The following is a 19,597-nucleotide window of genomic DNA, read 5'->3' on the forward strand; positions in this document are numbered from 1 at the left end:
TAAGTTATGTTATACTCACAGGCACAATTTTAACAGTTTTAGAAACTCTGGAGGGTTTTCTATCTAAATCTACAAATGATATGCATATCCTATCTTCTGGGCATGAGAAATAGGCAGTTTAATTTGGGCACGCTTTTCATCCGGTCATGAAAACACTGCCCCCTAGCCCAAAGAGGTTAACAGAGAATAAAGAGAAAGATAAGCTAGTCCACTGGTCACTATGGATCCAGCTGACTGTTTTCAATACACACCATTGACATCCCTCTCTTCTTTCTCACCAGGGTCTGATCAATTCATGGGCAGGATGCAGGACTTCAGATTTTATCCCAACACACTGACGAACAGGTGAGAGGGAGGGAGAAAAGTAGGGATGTTTCATATGATTCCCTTTTGATTTTAATGTCATGTGTATAATATGGCTCCGTTGGTAGAGCATGGCGCCTGCACCGCAAGGTTCGTGGGTTTGATTCCTGGGGCCACCCACATGTAAAATGTATAAGAGCGTCTGCTAAATGACTTAAATGTAATGTAAATGTATTCATGCATGTAAGTGGCTTTGGATAAAAGTGTCTTCTTAATGGCTTATATATTAATACAGCAGTTCATAACATTTTATTTTGCTGAATGATCTTTTGAGACTGATCCTGACACCATAGTGCATCTGGCTTACAACCTGATCCATTGTCTCCCCATCCAGAGAGATAGTGAAGGTGTATTCAGGCTTCCTGCCCCCCCTCCACGCTCAGTCAGAGTGCCGTTGCCCCCCCAGTCACCCCAGAGTACACCCCCTAGTGGAGAGGTACTGTATATTGATGGATTGATTGATTGATATACAGATGTATTAACTATTTAAGCTTCTATTTAACCAAGTAAGTGAACACAAAACAAATTCTCACTTGCATCACAACATATATACAAAATACAGCTACAACAACAGCCGCATCACAACTAAATCCACATCACGTCACAGTATCTCTCTAACAGCAACAGCAACATAACCCATCTCTGTCTAGGTACTGTATTCCCAACGCGGTGGAGGACACCACTAATAACCGTGTGTTGAGGCTCAACATGGACGCTCACCCTGTTAGCTATATCAATGACCAGGACATGGGTACAGCCTGGGTGTCCAATATACTAACTGGATCTGAGGACATGGACCAAGGGCTGACCATCACCATAGACCTAGTCAACGGGCAGTACCAGGTAATGTCTATCTGTCCATCTGTCTGTGTGTATGAAAATATGTTTTTGTTTCTGTGTCTGGTTAGAATGGATTTAGCCTGTGGTTGAAGTACGCACAAATATCTAGTAATAAAGATTAAACTGAGTCAGATGACCAAATATCTACATTCTAATCGAGATTAAACGGAGTAAGATGGCCACATATCTACATACTAATCAAGATTCAACTGAGTCAGATTACCAAAGTTTTACATAGTTGTTACAGCTAGAACTGTCAGTATTAGAGCTGTGTTTGAGTGTTAGGTAGAGCTGTGTTTGAGTGTTAGGTAGAGCTGTGTTTGAGTGTTAGGTAGAGCTGTGTTTATGTGTTAGGTAGAGCTGTGTTTGAGTGTTAGGTAGAGCTGTGTTTGTGTGTTACATAGATCTGTGAGGTTAAGACAGCACAGAAGGCTATCTGTCTCCCTGCACCTGTAGTGTGTGTGTTTGTGAGGTGATCTTCAGACAGAGGAAAGCTGAGACAGGCTCCATCTCCCTCTGTGTCAAACACAACAAAACTCTTTACAGAGAGAGAGGGACAAGGAGGGGGGTTGTGTGTGTGTGTGTGTGTGTGTTGGATTTGGGGCTGTTCTGTCTCGAAGAGTGTGTGTGCTTGCATCTGTGTGTGTGCCCATGCGTGAGTAAGCATGCATCTGTGTGTGTGCCCATGCGTGAGTAAGCATGCATCTGTGTGTGTGCCCATGCGTGAGTAAGCATGCATCTGTGTGTGTGCCCATGCGTGAGTAAGCATGCATCTGTGTGTGTGCCCATGCGTGAGTAAGCATGCATCTGTGTGTGTGCCCATGCGTGAGTAAGCATGCATCTGTGTGTGTGCCCATGCGTGAGTAAGCATGCATCTGTGTGTGTGCCCATGCGTGAGTAAGCATGCATCTGTGTGTGTGCTTGCATCTGTGTGTGTGCCCATGCGTGAGTAAGCATGCATCTGTGTGTGTGCCCATGCGTGAGTAAGCATGCATCTGTGTGTGTGCCCATGCGTGAGTAAGCATGCATCTGTGTGTGTGCCCATGCGTGAGTAAGCATGCATCTGTGTGTGTGCCCATGCGTGAGTAAGCATGCATCTGTGTGTGTGCCCATGCGTGAGTAAGCATGCATCTGTGTGTGTGCCCATGCGTGAGTAAGCATGCATCTGTGTGTGTGCCCATGCGTGAGTAAGCATGCATCTGTGTGTGTGCCCATGCGTGAGTAAGCATGCATCTGTGTGTGTGCCCATGCGTGAGTAAGCATGCATCTGTGTGTGTGCCCATGCGTGAGTAAGCATGCATCTGTGTGTGTGCCCATGCGTGAGTAAGCATGCATCTGTGTGTGTGCCCATGCGTGAGTAAGCATGCATCTGTGTGTGTGCCCATGCGTGAGTAAGCATGCATCTGTGTGTGTGCCCATGCGTGAGTAAGCATGCATCTGTGTGTGTGCCCATGCGTGAGTAAGCATGCATCTGTGTGTGTGCCCATGCGTGAGTAAGCATGCATCTGTGTGTGTGCCCATGCATGAGTAAGCATGCATCTGTGTGTGTGCCCATGCGTGAGTAAGCATGCATCTGTGTGTGTGCCCATGCGTGAGTAAGCTTGCATCTGTGTGTGTGCCCATGCGTGAGTAAGCTTGCATCTGTGTGTGTGCCCATGCGTGAGTAAGCATGCATCTGTGTGTGTGTGCCCATGCGTGAGTAAGCATGCATCTGTGTGTGTGCCCATGCGTGAGTAAGCATGCATCTGTGTGTGTGCCCATGCGTGAGTAAGCATGCATCTGTGTGTGTGCCCATGCGTGAGTAAGCATGCATCTGTGTGTGTGCCCATGCGTGAGTAAGCATGCATCTGTGTGTGTGCCCATGCGTGAGTAAGCATGCATCTGTGTGTGTGCCCATGCGTGAGTAAGCATGCATCTGTGTGTGTGCCCATGCGTGAGTAAGCATGCATCTGTGTGTGTGCCCATGCGTGAGTAAGCATGCATCTGTGTGTGTGCCCATGCGTGAGTAAGCATGCATCTGTGTGTGTGCCCATGCGTGAGTAAGCATGCATCTGTGTGTGTGCCCATGCGTGAGTAAGCATGCATCTGTGTGTGTGCCCATGCGTGAGTAAGCATGCATCTGTGTGTGTGCCCATGCGTGAGTAAGCATGCATCTGTGTGTGTGCCCATGCGTGAGTAAGCATGCATCTGTGTGTGTGCCCATGCGTGAGTAAGCATGCATCTGTGTGTGTGCCCATGCGTGAGTAAGCATGCATCTGTGTGTGTGCCCATGCGTGAGTAAGCATGCATCTGTGTGTGTGCCCATGCGTGAGTAAGCATGCATCTGTGTGTGTGCCCATGCGTGAGTAAGCATGCATCTGTGTGTGTGCCCATGCGTGAGTAAGCATGCATCTGTGTGTGTGCCCATGCGTGAGTAAGCATGCATCTGTGTGTGTGCCCATGCGTGAGTAAGCATGCATCTGTGTGTGTGCCCATGCGTGAGTAAGCATGCATCTGTGTGTGTGCCCATGCGTGAGTAAGCATGCATCTGTGTGTGTGCCCATGCGTGAGTAAGCATGCATCTGTGTGTGTGCCCATGCGTGAGTAAGCATGCATCTGTGTGTGTGCCCATGCGTGAGTAAGCATGCATCTGTGTGTGTGTGCCCATGCGTGAGTAAGCATGCATCTGTGTGTGTGCCCATGCGTGAGTAAGCATGCATGCATCTGTGTGTGTGCCCATGCGTGAGTAAGCATGCATCTGTGTGTGTGCCCATGCGTGAGTAAGCATGCATCTGTGTGTGTGCCCATGCGTGAGTAAGCATGCATCTGTGTGTGTGCCCATGCGTGAGTAAGCATGCATCTGTGTGTGTGCCCATGCGTGAGTAAGCATGCATCTGTGTGTGTGCCCATGCGTGAGTAAGCATGCATCTGTGTGTGTGCCCATGCGTGAGTAAGCATGCATCTGTGTGTGTGCCCATGCGTGAGTAAGCATGCATCTGTGTGTGTGCCCATGCGTGAGTAAGCATGCATCTGTGTGTGTGTGCCCATGCGTGAGTAAGCATGCATCTGTGTGTGTGCCCATGCGTGAGTAAGCATGCATCTGTGTGTGTGCCCATGCGTGAGTAAGCATGCATCTGTGTGTGTGCCCATGCGTGAGTAAGCATGCATCTGTGTGTGTGCCCATGCGTGAGTAAGCATGCATCTGTGTGTGTGCCCATGCGTGAGTAAGCATGCATCTGTGTGTGTGCCCATGCGTGAGTAAGCATGCATCTGTGTGTGTGCCCATGCGTGAGTAAGCATGCATCTGTGTGTGTGCCCATGCGTGAGTAAGCATGCATCTGTGTGTGTGCCCATGCGTGAGTAAGCATGCATCTGTGTGTGTGCCCATGCGTGAGTAAGCATGCATCTGTGTGTGTGCCCATGCGTGAGTAAGCATGCATCTGTGTGTGTGCCCATGCGTGAGTAAGCATGCATCTGTGTGTGTGCCCATGCGTGAGTAAGCATGCATCTGTGTGTGTGCCCATGCGTGAGTAAGCATGCATCTGTGTGTGTGCCCATGCGTGAGTAAGCATGCATCTGTGTGTGTGCCCATGCGTGAGTAAGCATGCATCTGTGTGTGTGCCCATGCGTGAGTAAGCATGCATCTGTGTGTGTGCCCATGCGTGAGTAAGCATGCATCTGTGTGTGTGCCCATGCGTGAGTAAGCATGCATCTGTGTGTGTGCCCATGCGTGAGTAAGCATGCATCTGTGTGTGTGCCCATGCGTGAGTAAGCATGCATCTGTGTGTGTGCCCATGCGTGAGTAAGCATGCATCTGTGTGTGTGCCCATGCGTGAGTAAGCATGCATCTGTGTGTGTGCCCATGCGTGAGTAAGCATGCATCTGTGTGTGTGCCCATGCGTGAGTAAGCATGCATCTGTGTGTGTGCCCATGCGTGAGTAAGCATGCATCTGTGTGTGTGCCCATGCGTGAGTAAGCATGCATCTGTGTGTGTGCCCATGCGTGAGTAAGCATGCATCTGTGTGTGTGCCCATGCGTGAGTAAGCATGCATCTGTGTGTGTGCCCATGCGTGAGTAAGCATGCATCTGTGTGTGTGCCCATGCGTGAGTAAGCATGCATCTGTGTGTGTGCCCATGCGTGAGTAAGCATGCATCTGTGTGTGTGCCCATGCGTGAGTAAGCATGCATCTGTGTGTGTGCCCATGCGTGAGTAAGCGCATGCATCTGTGTGTGTGCCCATGCGTGAGTAAGCATGCATCTGTGTGTGTGCCCATGCGTGAGTAAGCATGCATCTGTGTGTGTGTGCCCATGCGTGAGTAAGCATGCATCTGTGTGTGTGCCCATGCGTGAGTAAGCATGCATCTGTGTGTGTGCCCATGCGTGAGTAAGCATGCATCTGTGTGTGTGCCCATGCGTGAGTAAGCATGCATCTGTGTGTGTGCCCATGCGTGAGTAAGCATGCATCTGTGTGTGTGCCCATGCGTGAGTAAGCATGCATCTGTGTGTGCCCATGCGTGAGTAAGCATGCATCTGTGTGTGTGTGCCCATGCGTGAGTAAGCATGCATCTGTGTGTGTGCCCATGCGTGAGTAAGCATGCATCTGTGTGTGTGCCCATGCGTGAGTAAGCATGCATCTGTGTGTGTGCCCATGCGTGAGTAAGCATGCATCTGTGTGTGCGCTTGCATCTGTGTGTGTGAGAATAAAGCAGTGCAGCTCAGTAGACTCCATGATGTGTGTGTCAGTGTCCCAGTCCAGACTGTTGCTGTGGGGATAGTAGACAACCCAGGGCTGTTTATTCTCTCCCTGTGTGACTGACTGGCACACACACTCACAGCCATGTACCGTACACACATTTGTCTGGGTATCCATTGGATTAGCTGTTCAGGAGTCTTATGGCTTGGGGGTAGAAGCTGTTTAGGAGCCTTTTGGACCTAGACTCGGTGCTCCGGTACCGCTTGCCGTGCGGTAGCAGAGAGTCTATGACTAGGGTGGCTGGAGTCTTTGATGATTTTTAGGGCCTTCCTCTGACACCGCCTGGTATAGAGGTCCTGAATGGCAGGAAGCTTGGCCCCAGTGATTTACTGGGCCGTATACACCACCCTCTGCAGTGCCTTGCTGTGGAGGCCGAGCAGTTGCCATACCAGGCAGTGATGCAACCCGTCAGGATGCTCTCGATGGTGCAGCTATAAAATATTTTGAGGATCTGAGGATCCATGCCAAATCTTCTCAGTCTCCTGAGGGGGAATAGGTTTTGTTATATTCTCTCTCTGTGCTTTGGCTCCAACAATAAGTACCTCGGCCATGTCTTGATTTAGCTAGAGGAAGATGTGAGATGTCCAAGTATTTAAATCACTACTATAATCTAATCATTTATCCGTGTAGCTAAAATCCTTTGGCGACACAGAAATGCAAAGTTGTTTATCATCTGCGTAGCAGTGCAAATCAATGCTATTCTTTCTGATAATGCTGCGAACGGGTAACATATATAAACTGAACAGTACCGGACCCAAAATCAAACCTTGTGGAATGCCACATGTGATATATATTGTCTTTGAGTTATGTTCACCAAGGGTGACACAAAACTATTGACCAGTTTAATGAGTCCGAAACCAATTTAGAACTGGACCGGAGAGGCCAACCCACATCTCCAGTTTGTCCAGAAGGACATCATGGTCAACAGTGTTGAAAGCAGTACTTAAATCCAAGAATACAAGGACAGACATCTGTTTGGCATCTGTGTTGGCTCTAAGATCATTTAAGGCTGTCTCTGTTCTGGGCACGAAAACCAGATTGGAATTTTTCCAAAATACAGTTGACACTTACAAAATCATTACGTTTGAAAACCAATTTCTCCAGAATTTTGCTTAAGAATGGACGGTTGGAAATTGGTTGAAAATTGCTAAGAGCTGAAGAATCTAGATGACTTTTCTTCAGAAGGGGTTTCACCATAGCAGTTTTTATATATTATATATATTTTTATTATATATGTCATTTAGCAGACGCTTTTATCCAAAGCGACTTACAGTCATGTGTGCATACATTCTACGTATGGGTGGTCCCGGGAATCGAACCCACTACCCTGGCGTTACAAGCGCCATGCTCTACCAACTGAGCTACAGAAGGACCACAGTGCAGTGGGGAAAGTGTCTGTGAACAGGGAGTGATTAACAATAGCTTGCATTTCTTCAGATATGCAATTAAAAACTGTTTTGAAGAATGTGGTGGGGATAGGATGGAGAAGCCAGGTAGAAGGCTTAAGTCGTGATATCACTTTCCTGAGCATGTCTGTGTCAACCAGGGAAAATAACTCCATAGTGCCTTTGCGTGGTAGGCTAGGGCACATATCATCAAACATCTCATCAGGTCTTGCATTACTGATACCCAGCCTAATGTTGGTCTAATCTTATCTCTGAAATATGCCGCAAACTCATCACATTTATATGTGGAGGAAAGTTCACATAGGTTTGCAGGGGTAGGATTTATCAGGCCATCAATGGTCGAGAAGAGCACTCTGGAATTTTTATTCTGATTAGTAGTGATCAAGTTAGAAAAATGAGCCCGTCTGGCATTTCTAATTGCCTTGTTATATATTCCAAGTTGCTCTCTCAGAATATCATAATGGACCTGCAACTTTGACTTTCTCCACTTCTGCTTTGCCTTTCTGCAATTTATCTTTAATTGATTAGTTTCCTAACTCATCCAAGGGGTTCTCTGTTTGGATGTGGCCCTTTTCATCTTTTCTGGAGCTATGGCATCAATGGTTGCCCTTAATTTGCTATTAAAGTTATCAACTAGATCATCACAAGAGGAAGGCAGAATAGGTGGTGGAGTATTGTTCCGACACTCAATAGAATCTGTAGCAACTTCAGAGGTCAGGTAGTGTCTTAATAATGCTTTCAGATCTACCCTGTGCTTTGGGCAACAAGGTAGTAAAAAATACAGAGTTGTGATCAGATAAAGCAACAACAGAGGATGTGTCTATAGAAAGCCCCTTGGTAATAACCAGGTCCAGAGTATGGCCATGGTTATGGGTGGGCCCAGTAACATGTTGAATGAAGTCCATAGAGCTCCAAATATTTTCTTTTCTTTTCTTATTATTATTATTTGTGCACCGGGGCCTCCCACTCCTCTTTCTATTCTGGTTAGAGCCAGTTTGCGCTGTTCTGTGAAGGGAGTAGTACACAGCGTTGTACGAGATCTACAGTTTCATGTCAATTTCTCGCATGGAATAGCCTTCATTTCTCAGAACAAGAATAGACTGACGAGTTTCAGGAGAAAGTTGGTTGTTTCTGGCCATTTTGAGCCTGTAATCAATCCGACAAATTCTGATGCTCCAGATACTCAACTAGTCTAAAGAAGGACAGTTTTATTGCTTCTTTAATTAATCAGGACAACAGTTGTCAGCTCTGCTAACATATTTGCAAAAGTGTTTTCTAATGATCAATTAGGATTTTAAAATGATCCACTTGGATTAGCTAACACAACGTGCCATTGGAACACAGGGGTGATGGTATAATAATGATAATGGCCCTCTGTACACTTTTGTAGATATTTCATTAAAAAACAGCCGTTTCAGCTACAACTGTCATGTTTGTCATTCATTGTCATGTCTTGTCCCTGTGCTCCCCATGCTATTCGTTTCCCTCTGCTGGTCTTGTTTGGTTCTATCCTTCTCTCTCCCCCTCCCTCTCTCACTCTCTCGCTCTCTCTTCTCTCTGTCGTTCCGTTCCTGCTCCCAGCTGTTCCTATTCCCCTAATCATCATTTAGTCTTTCCACACCTGTTCCCGATCCTTTCCCCTGATTAGACTCCCTATTTATTCCTTTGTGATCCGTTCCTGTTCCATCGGTTCCTTGTTTTGTATTCCATGCTGTAATTGCGTTTCGCCCTGTCCTGTCGTGTTTTTTGCCGTGATTGTGTATCACCCTGTCCTGTCGTGTTTTGTGCCTTCTTCAGACGCTGCGTGTGAGCAGGTGTCTCAGTTGACTACGGCCTGCGCCTACCCGAAGCGACCTGCAGTCTGTGGCCGCTTCTCCAGTTGTTTTCCCCTCTACTATCTAGAGGATTTCAGTTATTCGGTTTTGAGCATTAATAAACTCTGTTTCTGTTAAGTCGCGTTTGGGTCCTCCTTCACCTGCATAACAGAAGGAACCGATCAAAGAATGGACCCAGCGACTTCAGACGCTCGTTACACTGCCGTCGAGATCCAAGGAGCCATGCTCGGCAGACACGAGCAGGAATTGTCTGCTGCTCGCCATGCCGTGGAGAACCTGGCCGCTCAGGTTTCCGACCTCTCTGGACAGTTCCAGAGTCTACGTCTCGTGCCACCTGTTACTCCCTGGCCTGCCGAGCCTCCTGAACCCAGGGTTAATAACCCACCTTGCTACTCCGGGCAGCCCACTGAGTGCCGCTCCTTTCTCACGCAGTGTGAGATTGTGTTCTCTCTCCAACCCCACACATACTCTAGAGAGAGAGCTCGGGTTGCTTTCGTCATTTCACTCCTTACTGGCCGGGCTCGAGAATGGGGCACAGCTATCTGGGAGGCAAGGGCTGATTGCTCTAACAGATTCCAGAACTTTAAAGAGGAGATGATTCGGGTTTTTGACCGTTCAGTTTTTGGTGAGGAGGCTTCTAGGGCCCTGGCTTCCTTATGCCAAGGTGAACGGTCCATAACGGATTATTCCATTGAGTTTCGCACTCTTGCTGCCTCTAGTGAGTGGAACGAGCCGGCGCTGCTCGCTCGTTTTCTGGAGGGACTCCACGCAGTGGTTAAGGATGAGATTCTCTCCCGGGAGGTTCCTTCAGATGTGGACTCCTTGATTGCTCTCGCCATCCGCATAGAACGACGGGTAGATCTTCGTCACCGGGCTCGTGGAAGAGAGCTCGCATCAACGGTGTTTCCCTGCTCCGCATCGCAACCATCTCCCTCTGGCTTTGAGACTGAGCCCATGCAGCTGGGAGGGATTCGCATCTCGAATAAGGAGAGGGAACAGAGGATCACCAACCGCCTGTGCCTCTATTGCGGAGTTGCTGGACATTTTGTTATTTCATGTCCAGTAAGAGGCCAGAGCCCATCAGTAAGCGGAGGGCTACTGGTGAGCGCTACTACTCAGGTCCCTTCATCTAGATCTTGTACTACTATGTCGGTCCATCTACGCTGGACCGGTTCGGTGCTACATGCAGTGCTTTGATTGACTCTGGGGCTGAGGGTTGTTTCATGGACGAAGCATGGGCTCGGAAACATAACATTCCTTTCAGACCGTTAGACAGGCCTACGCCCATGTTTGCCTTAGATGGTAGTCATCTTCCCAGTATCAAATTTGAGACACTACCTTTAACTCTCACAGTATCTGGTAACCACAGTGAGACTATATCTTTTTGATTTTTCGTTCACCGTTTACACCTGTTGTTTTGGGTCACCCCTGGCTTGTATGTCATAATCCTTCTATTAATTGGTCTAGTAATTCTATCCTATCCTGGAACGTTTCTTGTCATGTGAAGTGTTTAATGTCTGCCATCCCTCCCATTTCTTCTGTCCCTACTTCTCAGGAGGAACCTGGCGATTTGACAGGAGTGCCGGAGGAATATCATGATCTGCGCACGGTCTTCAGTCGGTCCCGAGCCAACTCCCTTCCTCCTCACCGGTCGTATGATTGTAGTATTGATCTCCTTCCGGGGACCACTCCTCCTCGAGGTAGACTATACTCTCTGTCGGCTCCCGAACGTAAGGCACTCGAGGATTATTTGTCTGTGTCTCTTGACGCCGGTACCATAGTGCCTTCTTCCTCTCCGGCCGGGGCGGGGTTCTTTTTGTTAAGAAGAAGGACGGTACTCTGCGCCCCTGCGTGGATTATCGAGGCTGAATGACATAACGGTTAAGAATCGTTATCCGCTTCCCCTTATGTCATCAGCCTTCGAGATTCTGCAGGGAGCCAGGTGCTTTACTAAGTTGGACCTTCGTAACGCTTACCATCTCGTGCGCATCAGAGAGGGGGACGAGTGGAAAACGGCGTTTAATACTCCGTTAGGGCATTTTGAGTACCGGGTTCTGCCGTTCGGTCTCGCCAATGCGCCAGCTGTTTTTCAGGCATTAGTTAATGATGTTCTGAGAGACATGCTGAACATTTTTGTTTTTGTCTATCTTGACGATATCCTGATTTTTCTCCGTCACTCGAGATTCATGTTCAGCACGTTCGACGTGTTCTACAGCGCCTTTTAGAGAATTGTCTCTACGTAAAGGCTGAGAAGTGCTCTTTTCATGTCTCCTCCGTTACTTTTCTCGGTTCCGTTATTTCCGCTGAAGGCATTCAGATGGATTCCGCTAAGGTCCAAGCTGTCAGTGATTGGCCCGTTCCAAGGTCACGTGTCGAGTTGCAGCGCTTCTTAGGTTTCGCTAATTTCTATCGGCGTTTCATTCGTAATTTCGGTCAAGTTGCTGCCCCTCTCACAGCTCTTACTTCTGTCAAGACGTGTTTTAAGTGGTCCGGTTCCGCCCAGGGAGCTTTTGATCTTCTAAAAGAACGTTTTACGTCCGCTCCTATCCTCGTTACTCCTGACGTCACCAGACAATTCATTGTCGAGGTTGACGCTTCAGAGGTAGGCGTGGGAGCCATTCTATCCCAGCGCTCCCAGTCTGACGATAAGGTTCATCCTTGCGCTTATTTTTCTCATCGCCTGTCGCCATCTGAGCGCAACTATGATGTGGGTAACCGTGAACTGCTCGCCATCCGCTTAGCCCTAGGCGAATGGCGACAGTGGTTGGAGGGGGCGACCGTTCCTTTTGTCGTTTGGACAGACCATAAGAACCTTGAGTACATCCGTTCTGCCAAACGACTTAATGCCCGTCAAGCTCGTTGGGCGTTGTTTTTCGCTCGTTTCGAGTTTGTGATTTCTTACCGTCCGGGTAGCAAGAACACCAAGCCTGATGCCTTATCCCGTCTGTTTAGTTCTTCTGTGGCTTCTACTGATCCCGAGGGATTCTTCCTTATGGGCGTGTTGTCGGGTTAACAGTCTGGGGAATTGAAAGACAGGTTAAGCAAGCACTCACGCACACTGCGTCGCCGCGCGCTTGTCCTAGTAACCTCCTTTTCGTCCCTGTTTCCACTCGTCTGGCTGTTCTTCAGTGGGCTCACTCTGCCAAGTTAGCGGGTCATCCCGGTGTTCGAGGCACTCTTGCGTCTATTCGCCAGCGCTTTTGGTGGCCGACTCAGGAGCGTGACACGCGCCGTTTCGTGGCTGCCTGTTCGGACTGCGCGCAGACTAAGTCGGGTAACTCTCCTCCTGCCGGTCGTCTCAGACCGCTCCCCATTCCTTCTCGACCATGGTCTCACATTGCCTTAGACTTCATTACCGGTCTGCCTTTGTCTGCGGGGAAGACTGTGATTCTGACGGTTGTCGATAGGTTCTCTAAGGCGGCACATTTCATTCCCCTCGCTAAACTTCCTTCCGCTAAGGAGACGGCACAAATCATTATTGAGAATGTATTCAGAATTCATGGCCTCCCGTTAGACGCCGTTTCAGACAGAGGTCCGCAATTCACGTCACAGTTTTGGAGGGAGTTCTGTCGTTTGATTGGTGCGTCCGTCAGTCTCTCTTCCGGGTTTCATCCCCAGTCTAACGGTCAAGCAGAGAGGGCCAATCAGACGATTGGTCGCATACTACGCAGCCTTTCTTTCAGGAACCCTGCGTCTTGGGCAGAACAGCTCCCCTGGGCAGAATACGCTCACAATTCGCTTCCTTCGTCTGCTACCGGGTTATCTCCGTTTCAGAGTAGTCTGGGTTACCAGCCTCCTCTGTTCTCATCCCAGCTTGCCGAGTCCAGCGTTCCCTCCGCTCAGCGTTTGTCCAACGTTGTGAGCGCACCTGGAGGAGGGTGAGGTCTGCACTTTGCCGTTACAGGGCACAGACGGTGAGAGCCGCCAATAAACGCAGGATTAAGAGTCCAAGGTATTGTTGCGGCCAGAGAGTGTGGCTTTCCACTCGCAACCTTCCTCTTACGACAGCTTCTCGTAAGTTGACTCCGCGGTTCATTGGTCCGTTCCGTGTCTCCCAGGTCGTCAATCCTGTCGCTGTGCGACTTTCTTCCGCGACATCTTCGTCGCGTCCATCCTGTCTTCCATGTCTCCTGTGTTAAGCCTTTTCTTCGCACCCCCGTTCGTCTTCCCTCCCCCCCCGTCCTTGTCGAGAGCGCACCTATTTACAAGGTACATAAATTATGGACATGCGTTCTCGGGGACGGGGTCACCAATACCTAGTGGATTGGGAGGGTTACGGTCCTGAGGAGAGGAGTTGGGTTCCGTCTCGGGACGTGCTGGACCGTTCGCTCATCGATGATTTCCTCCGTTGCCGCCAGGATTCCTCCTCGAGTGCGCCAGGAGGCGCTCGGTGAGTGGGGGGGTACTGTCATGTTTGTCATTCATTGTCATGTCTTGTCCCTGTGCTCCCCATGCTATTCGTTTCCCTCTGCTGGTCTTGTTTGGTTCTATCCTTCTCTCTCCCCCTCCCTCTCTCACTCTCTCGCTCTCTCTTCTCTCTGTCGTTCCGTTCCTGCTCCCAGCTGTTCCTATTCCCCTAATCATCATTTAGTCTTTCCACACCTGTTCCCGATCCTTTCCCCTGATTAGACTCCCTATTTATTCCTTTGTGATCCGTTCCTGTTCCATCGGTTCCTTGTTTTGTATTCCATGCTGTAATTGCGTTTCGCCCTGTCCTGTCGTGTTTTTTGCCGTGATTGTGTATCACCCTGTCCTGTCGTGTTTTGTGCCTTCTTCAGACGCTGCGTGTGAGCAGGTGTCTCAGTTGACTACGGCCTGCGCCTACCCGAAGCGACCTGCAGTCTGTGGCCGCTTCTCCAGTTGTTTTCCCCTCTACTATCTAGAGGATTTCAGTTATTCGGTTTTGAGCATTAATAAACTCTGTTTCTGTTAAGTCGCGTTTGGGTCCTCCTTCACCTGCATAACAACAATAGTAATTTACAACATTAACAATATAACACTGTATTTCTGATCAATTTGATGTTAATTTAATGGACAATTGTTTTTGTTTCTTTCAAAAACAAGGACATTTCTAAGTGACCCCAAACTTTTGAACGGTAGTGTACATATAAATACACAGAGCTCCAAAGATTAATAAATTCAATGGCCTTGGAGTCAGTCTCTTTGTCAACATGAATATTACAATCGCTCAACACTAGCCAGAAGCTAGCCAGTTTACTGGCTAAAGTTAGTATTCAGCTCACCACGGTTGGTGGTCATCAGCTATCCTTTAGCTTAAAAAGCTATCACCAGTTTTGTACAACGCGACTCAGACCAGAGCATACCGGACCTATTTTCTCTCCATATCCCCGGATTTCTACCGCAAGCTCTGGACATTTACACCTGGATCTTGCAGCTAGCTAGCTGCTATCCGAGTGACTATTGGCTTACATCGGTCCCGGAGCAAACATCAATTATTCCGGAGCTAGCCAGCTGAAGAGTTCCATCAGCCACTCCTGAGCTACAATCACCTATCCGGACCCGTTTTACTGCCGATGGCCCGGCTAGCTGTCTGAATCGTCGTGACCCCAAACAACCTCACAACTCACTACTCACTGTAAAAGCACCATATTCAATGAGTGTGGGCCACTTTGCCCCTGGGTCATCTGCCTCGAGGTAACCAATAGAATAACAACCAAATTATTAATATATCCACATTTTCTGACAGTCTCCAATCTATCAGAATGGTAGGAGATAAGCGTTTGTATAAACTCACAAGAAGGCGGAGTTAAAGGAACATAAATTAGGTTAATCACAATAACCAAAATGCCATTTCTACAGGAGTTGATATGGTTTCCAAGTCTTCTGTTGCACATTCTGTCCGGGAGGACTGGAGCACTACCAGACACTGTCCGTCAGTCTCTAAAACAGTTTGGGATGTTGCTGGAACTAATCCTGGAATCCCTCCTGTTAGGGTGAATCCGTCTCACTTAAAAAGTGCTGGTTGCTCCCACAGTAAATCAAAATTGTCACAAAAAGAGACATTCCTGTTGTTGCAAAGTTTCTTCAGGTACTCGTTCAGGGCAAAGAGTCGTCTTAAACATTCCGAACCCTTTTGGTATTACGGGAGAGGGCCAGAGATAATTATTTTCTTCTCCGTGCTAGCGTGGGTGTTACATTTTTTTTTGTAGTCCTCTGTCAGTTCTTCAGATTGCCTAAAACGAAGGACGTTAAAACTTACTTGAGTGATGATGGTGTCAATATTGGAGTAGTTGACCAGAACCGTGGGCAGGAGGGAGTTGATGTCATGGACACGGACTCCTGGGTGACAGTGGATCTTGGTATGTCCACAGATCGTAGGCAGGCCAAATATCTCACCATCAAGCTGCCCACAATGATGGTGTTCTTGATGGAATCCGATGGGGGAGGGTGCCAATGGGCGCCCGCTGGCTGTTGGTATACACCCAGGATCCGTGCTGCCTCCAAGGGCTCAAGCGGGGTAAACCTGTTTGATTGCTGGATCGAATCTTCCTACGCCTCTGAGAGTGTCCAATCTCATATGGGCTGCAGAGTTCAGCCTAAAATCTGTCCGTAGGATTGGGACCGATCAACGTCGTCCGACTCATTGACAGCTTTGTTATAGGAGGCCTTTGAAACTGAGATTGGGTTTGCCTGGATTACAGCAAGGTTGGTGCACTTAGAAAGCAGGTTATCATTTTCTCGCAGCCGAGCTAGCAGCCGGAGGATCTCTTCCCTAAGCTGCTTGATGGTGGGGCTTTTTTCATTGAGATTATCTACAAATATCATATCCAAGGCTAATTGTATTTCATTGCAGTTCGTGTGATTGAGAACTATTCAAAAGTAATCAAATCAAATAAAATGTTATTGGTCAAGTACGCATTTAGCAGATGTTATTGCGGGTGTAGCGATATGCTTGTGTTCCTAGCTCCAACAGTGCAGTAATATCTAACAAGTAATATCTAACAATTTCACAACAATACACACAATGCAATCAGTACACACAAATCTAAAGTAAGGAACGGAATTAAGTATATGTAGACTAAAATACAGTCGAATAGAATATAATACAGTATATACATATGAGATGAGTAATGCAAAATATGTAAACATTATTAAAGTGACTAGTGTTCCATTATTAAAGTGGCCAGTCATTTCAAGTCTATGTATATAGGGCAGCAGCCTCTAACGTGCTAGTGAAGTATCAGAATGCCTTGCGACAGGAAATGAGAACAAGAATTTGTTTAAAAAAATGATTAGCCATGTTGTGCGCTGGCTAGCTACCAACCTTACTTAAATGATTGAATTCACTTGAATAACCTTTCGTCTCATAACTGATTTTCTGAGTCATAACATTGAAACATTGTTCATCTATAATGAATAAGTCAATGGATATTCACAGGTAGCAACATGGCGTCCGGCTCTAAAGTTGGCCCAACTATTATTCTATTTTCAGATCTTCCATAGTTTATTTCCTGGTCTATGACTCTCTCTGCAACTAACAAGACCAGCAAGAACCCTATAATGTTGTTCTTATTCAGCCTCAGAACGACAGTGTGGACGTGTGTCATTAATGGCTGTGTGTCGTGTCTGTTTGTAGGTGTTCTATGTGATCCTGCAGTTGGTCAGTCCCCAGCCAGAGGCTTTGCACATCCAGAGGAGCTGCAGTAACAGCAGCAGCAGCAGTAACAGTAGCAGTGTAGAAACAGAATGGCTAGACTGGCAGTACATGGCCAGAGACTGCAGCCTGTTTGGTCTGCAGAACAATGGACCCCTGCTCAGACCAGACTCTGTCAATTGTCTACAGTTCCCCAGGTAAGGAGCCGCTCAACACAAAGCCCACACTTCTTTATCTTTATCAGAGATGGTTATTACTGAGGGTTTATCAGAGATAGCCGTTACTGAGGGTTTTTCAGAGATATCCATTACTGAGGGTTTATCAGAGATAGTCATTACTGAGGGTTTATCAGAGATGGTCATTACTAACGGTTTATCAGAGATAGCCGTTACTGAGGGTTTTTCAGAGATATCCATTACTGAGGGTTTATCAGCGATAGTCATTACTGAGGGTTTATCAGAGATAGTCATTACTGAGGGTTTATCAGAGATGGTCATTACTAACGGTTTATCAGAGATATCCATTACTGAGGGTTTATCAGAGATAGTCATTACTGAGGGTTTATCAGAGATAGCCGTTACTGAGGGTTTATCAGAGATAGCCGTTACTGAGGGTTTTTCAGAGATAGTCATTACTGAGGGTTTATCAGAGATGGTCATTACTAACGGTTTATCAGAGATAGCTGTTACTGAGGGTTTTTCAGAGATATCCATTACTGAGGGTTTATCAGCGATAGTCATTACTGAGGGTTTATCAGAGATGGTCATTACTAACGGTTTATCAGAGATAGCCGTTACCGAGGGTTTTTCAGAGATATCCATTACTGAGGGTTTATCAGAAATATCCATTAGTGAGGGTTTACCAGAGATCGATTACTGAGGGTTTATTAGAGATATCCATTACTGAGGGTTTATAAGAGATATCAATTACCGAGGGTTTATCAGAGATATCCATTACTGAGGGTTTATCAGAGATATCCATTACCGAGGGTTTATCAGAGATATCCATTACTGAGGGTTTATCAGAGATATCCATTACCGAGGGTTTATCAGAGATATCCATTACCGAGGGTTTATCAGAGATATCCATTACTGAGGGTTTTCAGAGATAGATTTGAGGGCTTTGAAAGCCTTTGGTCTCTGCATCACACTTTTTGTGAGTGCGAGTGTGTGTGTCTAGAGGGGGTCTTCAGGTGGCTCAGTGGCTCAATATTTAAACACTCAAAACAGGGAGACAGGTGCACCTAGGTGACAGAAGGGAAGAGAGACTGGGTAAGCTAGGTGACAGATGGGAAGAGAGACTGGGTAAGCTAGGTGACAGAGGGGAAGAGAGACTGGGTAAGCTAGGTGACAGAAGGGAAGAGAGACTGGGTAAGCTAAGTGACAAGAAGGGAAGAGAGACTGGGTAAGCTAGGTGACAGAAGGGAAGAGAGACTGGGTAAGCTAGGTGACAGAAGGGAAGAGAGACTGGGTAAGCTAGGTGACAGATGGGAAGAGAGACTGGGTAAGCTAGGTGACAGAAGGGAAGAGAGACTGGGTAAGCTAGCTGACAGAAGGGGAGAGAGACTGGTCAAGCTAGGTGACAAGAAGGGAAGAGAGACTGGGTAAGCTTGGTGACAAGAAGGGAAGAGAGACTGGGTAAGCTAGGTGACAGAAGGGAAGAGAGACTGGGTAAGCTAGGTGACAGAAGGGGAGAGAGACTGGTCAAGCTAGGTGACAAGAAGGGAAGAGAGACTGGTCAAGCTAGGTGACAAGAAGGGAAGAGAGACTGGTCAAGCTAGGTGACAAGAAGAGAAGCGAGACTGGTCAAGCTAGGTGACAAGAAGGGAAGCGAGACTGGTCAAGCTAGGTGACAAGAAGGAAGTGGTTAACTGAAAACAACTATTTGACAACTAAGTCGGTTAAATGATTTTGTGTTTTTTTTTCTTCTGTGAGCTCAATGTGCACATTGCACCGTTTCTCTAGAGATAAATCAGAACCAGCCTGAAGAGCGCATCTACTTGTCCAATCTGTTACTTTTATGCCTGCTACAGAAGAGGTAGAAGAGTGCACAATTCTGAGACAGCCTAGCTCTATAGAGATGAGTTGATGACTTGGAATGAAATAATCAAGTCATCAAATAAAACAAATGTAATATACGGCATCATCTGAAATATGTGATTGAAGTAAAGTGATGTGAATAAATGCTGGTTAATAAGTGATAATCAGTAATGGACAGTCACTACTATAATGGGACTTTTAGAAATGGTTTTATTCTGTGTTGTTACATTATTCAACCCAAATAATCAGAACCAAAATCGAAAACGTGATTCGTTTTTAATAATCGAACCCGAAACCGAACCGACGTCCAAAAGCACCAATCTCTCAACAAATACACACACACACACTGTTGTTGACTTTGTCCTCTATGTTTCAGTGATGTCCCATACTCCCAAGGTAACATCACCTTCAGTATGTTGACTCCAGAGCCCAACCTGCGTCCAGGCTACAACGACTTCTATAACACCCCTGCCCTGCAGCAGATGGTTCAGGCCACCCGGGTCAGGATCCACCTGAGTGGACAGTACCACACGCAAAATACAGGGGTGCCCCAACGCCACCGCTACTACGGTGTCAATGAGATCACCATCAGTGGAAGGTGAGAGACATAGAGACTATTTAAGCTTGTTATGAACTGTTATGCAGTTATTGATTTATATTGGTGGGGTCAGGACTGGTCAGGTTTTCACAAAGCGTCTCAGAGTAGGATTGCTGGTACAGGCCCGGGGCTTTGGAGATATACACACCTGGTGGACATGTTTAGTATT

The 19,597-nt window shown here is 47.3% G+C and overlaps 1 protein-coding gene across 1 annotated transcript in view; it reads left to right on the top strand.

Moving 5' to 3' along the window:
- The window catches only part of LOC124001293 (usherin-like), a 471,917-nt gene that overhangs the window by 53,746 nt on the left and 398,574 nt on the right, over positions 1-19,597 (top strand). The window contains 5 exon segments of the mRNA XM_046307964.1: positions 282-345; positions 698-799; positions 1,014-1,206; positions 16,774-16,988; positions 19,207-19,428. Of these exon segments, the coding sequence (XP_046163920.1) occupies positions 282-345; positions 698-799; positions 1,014-1,206; positions 16,774-16,988; positions 19,207-19,428 (796 nt within the window).

This window comes from Oncorhynchus gorbuscha, linkage group LG17 (assembly GCF_021184085.1).
Source record: "Oncorhynchus gorbuscha isolate QuinsamMale2020 ecotype Even-year linkage group LG17, OgorEven_v1.0, whole genome shotgun sequence".
NCBI classification, from domain to species: Eukaryota; Metazoa; Chordata; class Actinopteri; order Salmoniformes; family Salmonidae; genus Oncorhynchus; species Oncorhynchus gorbuscha.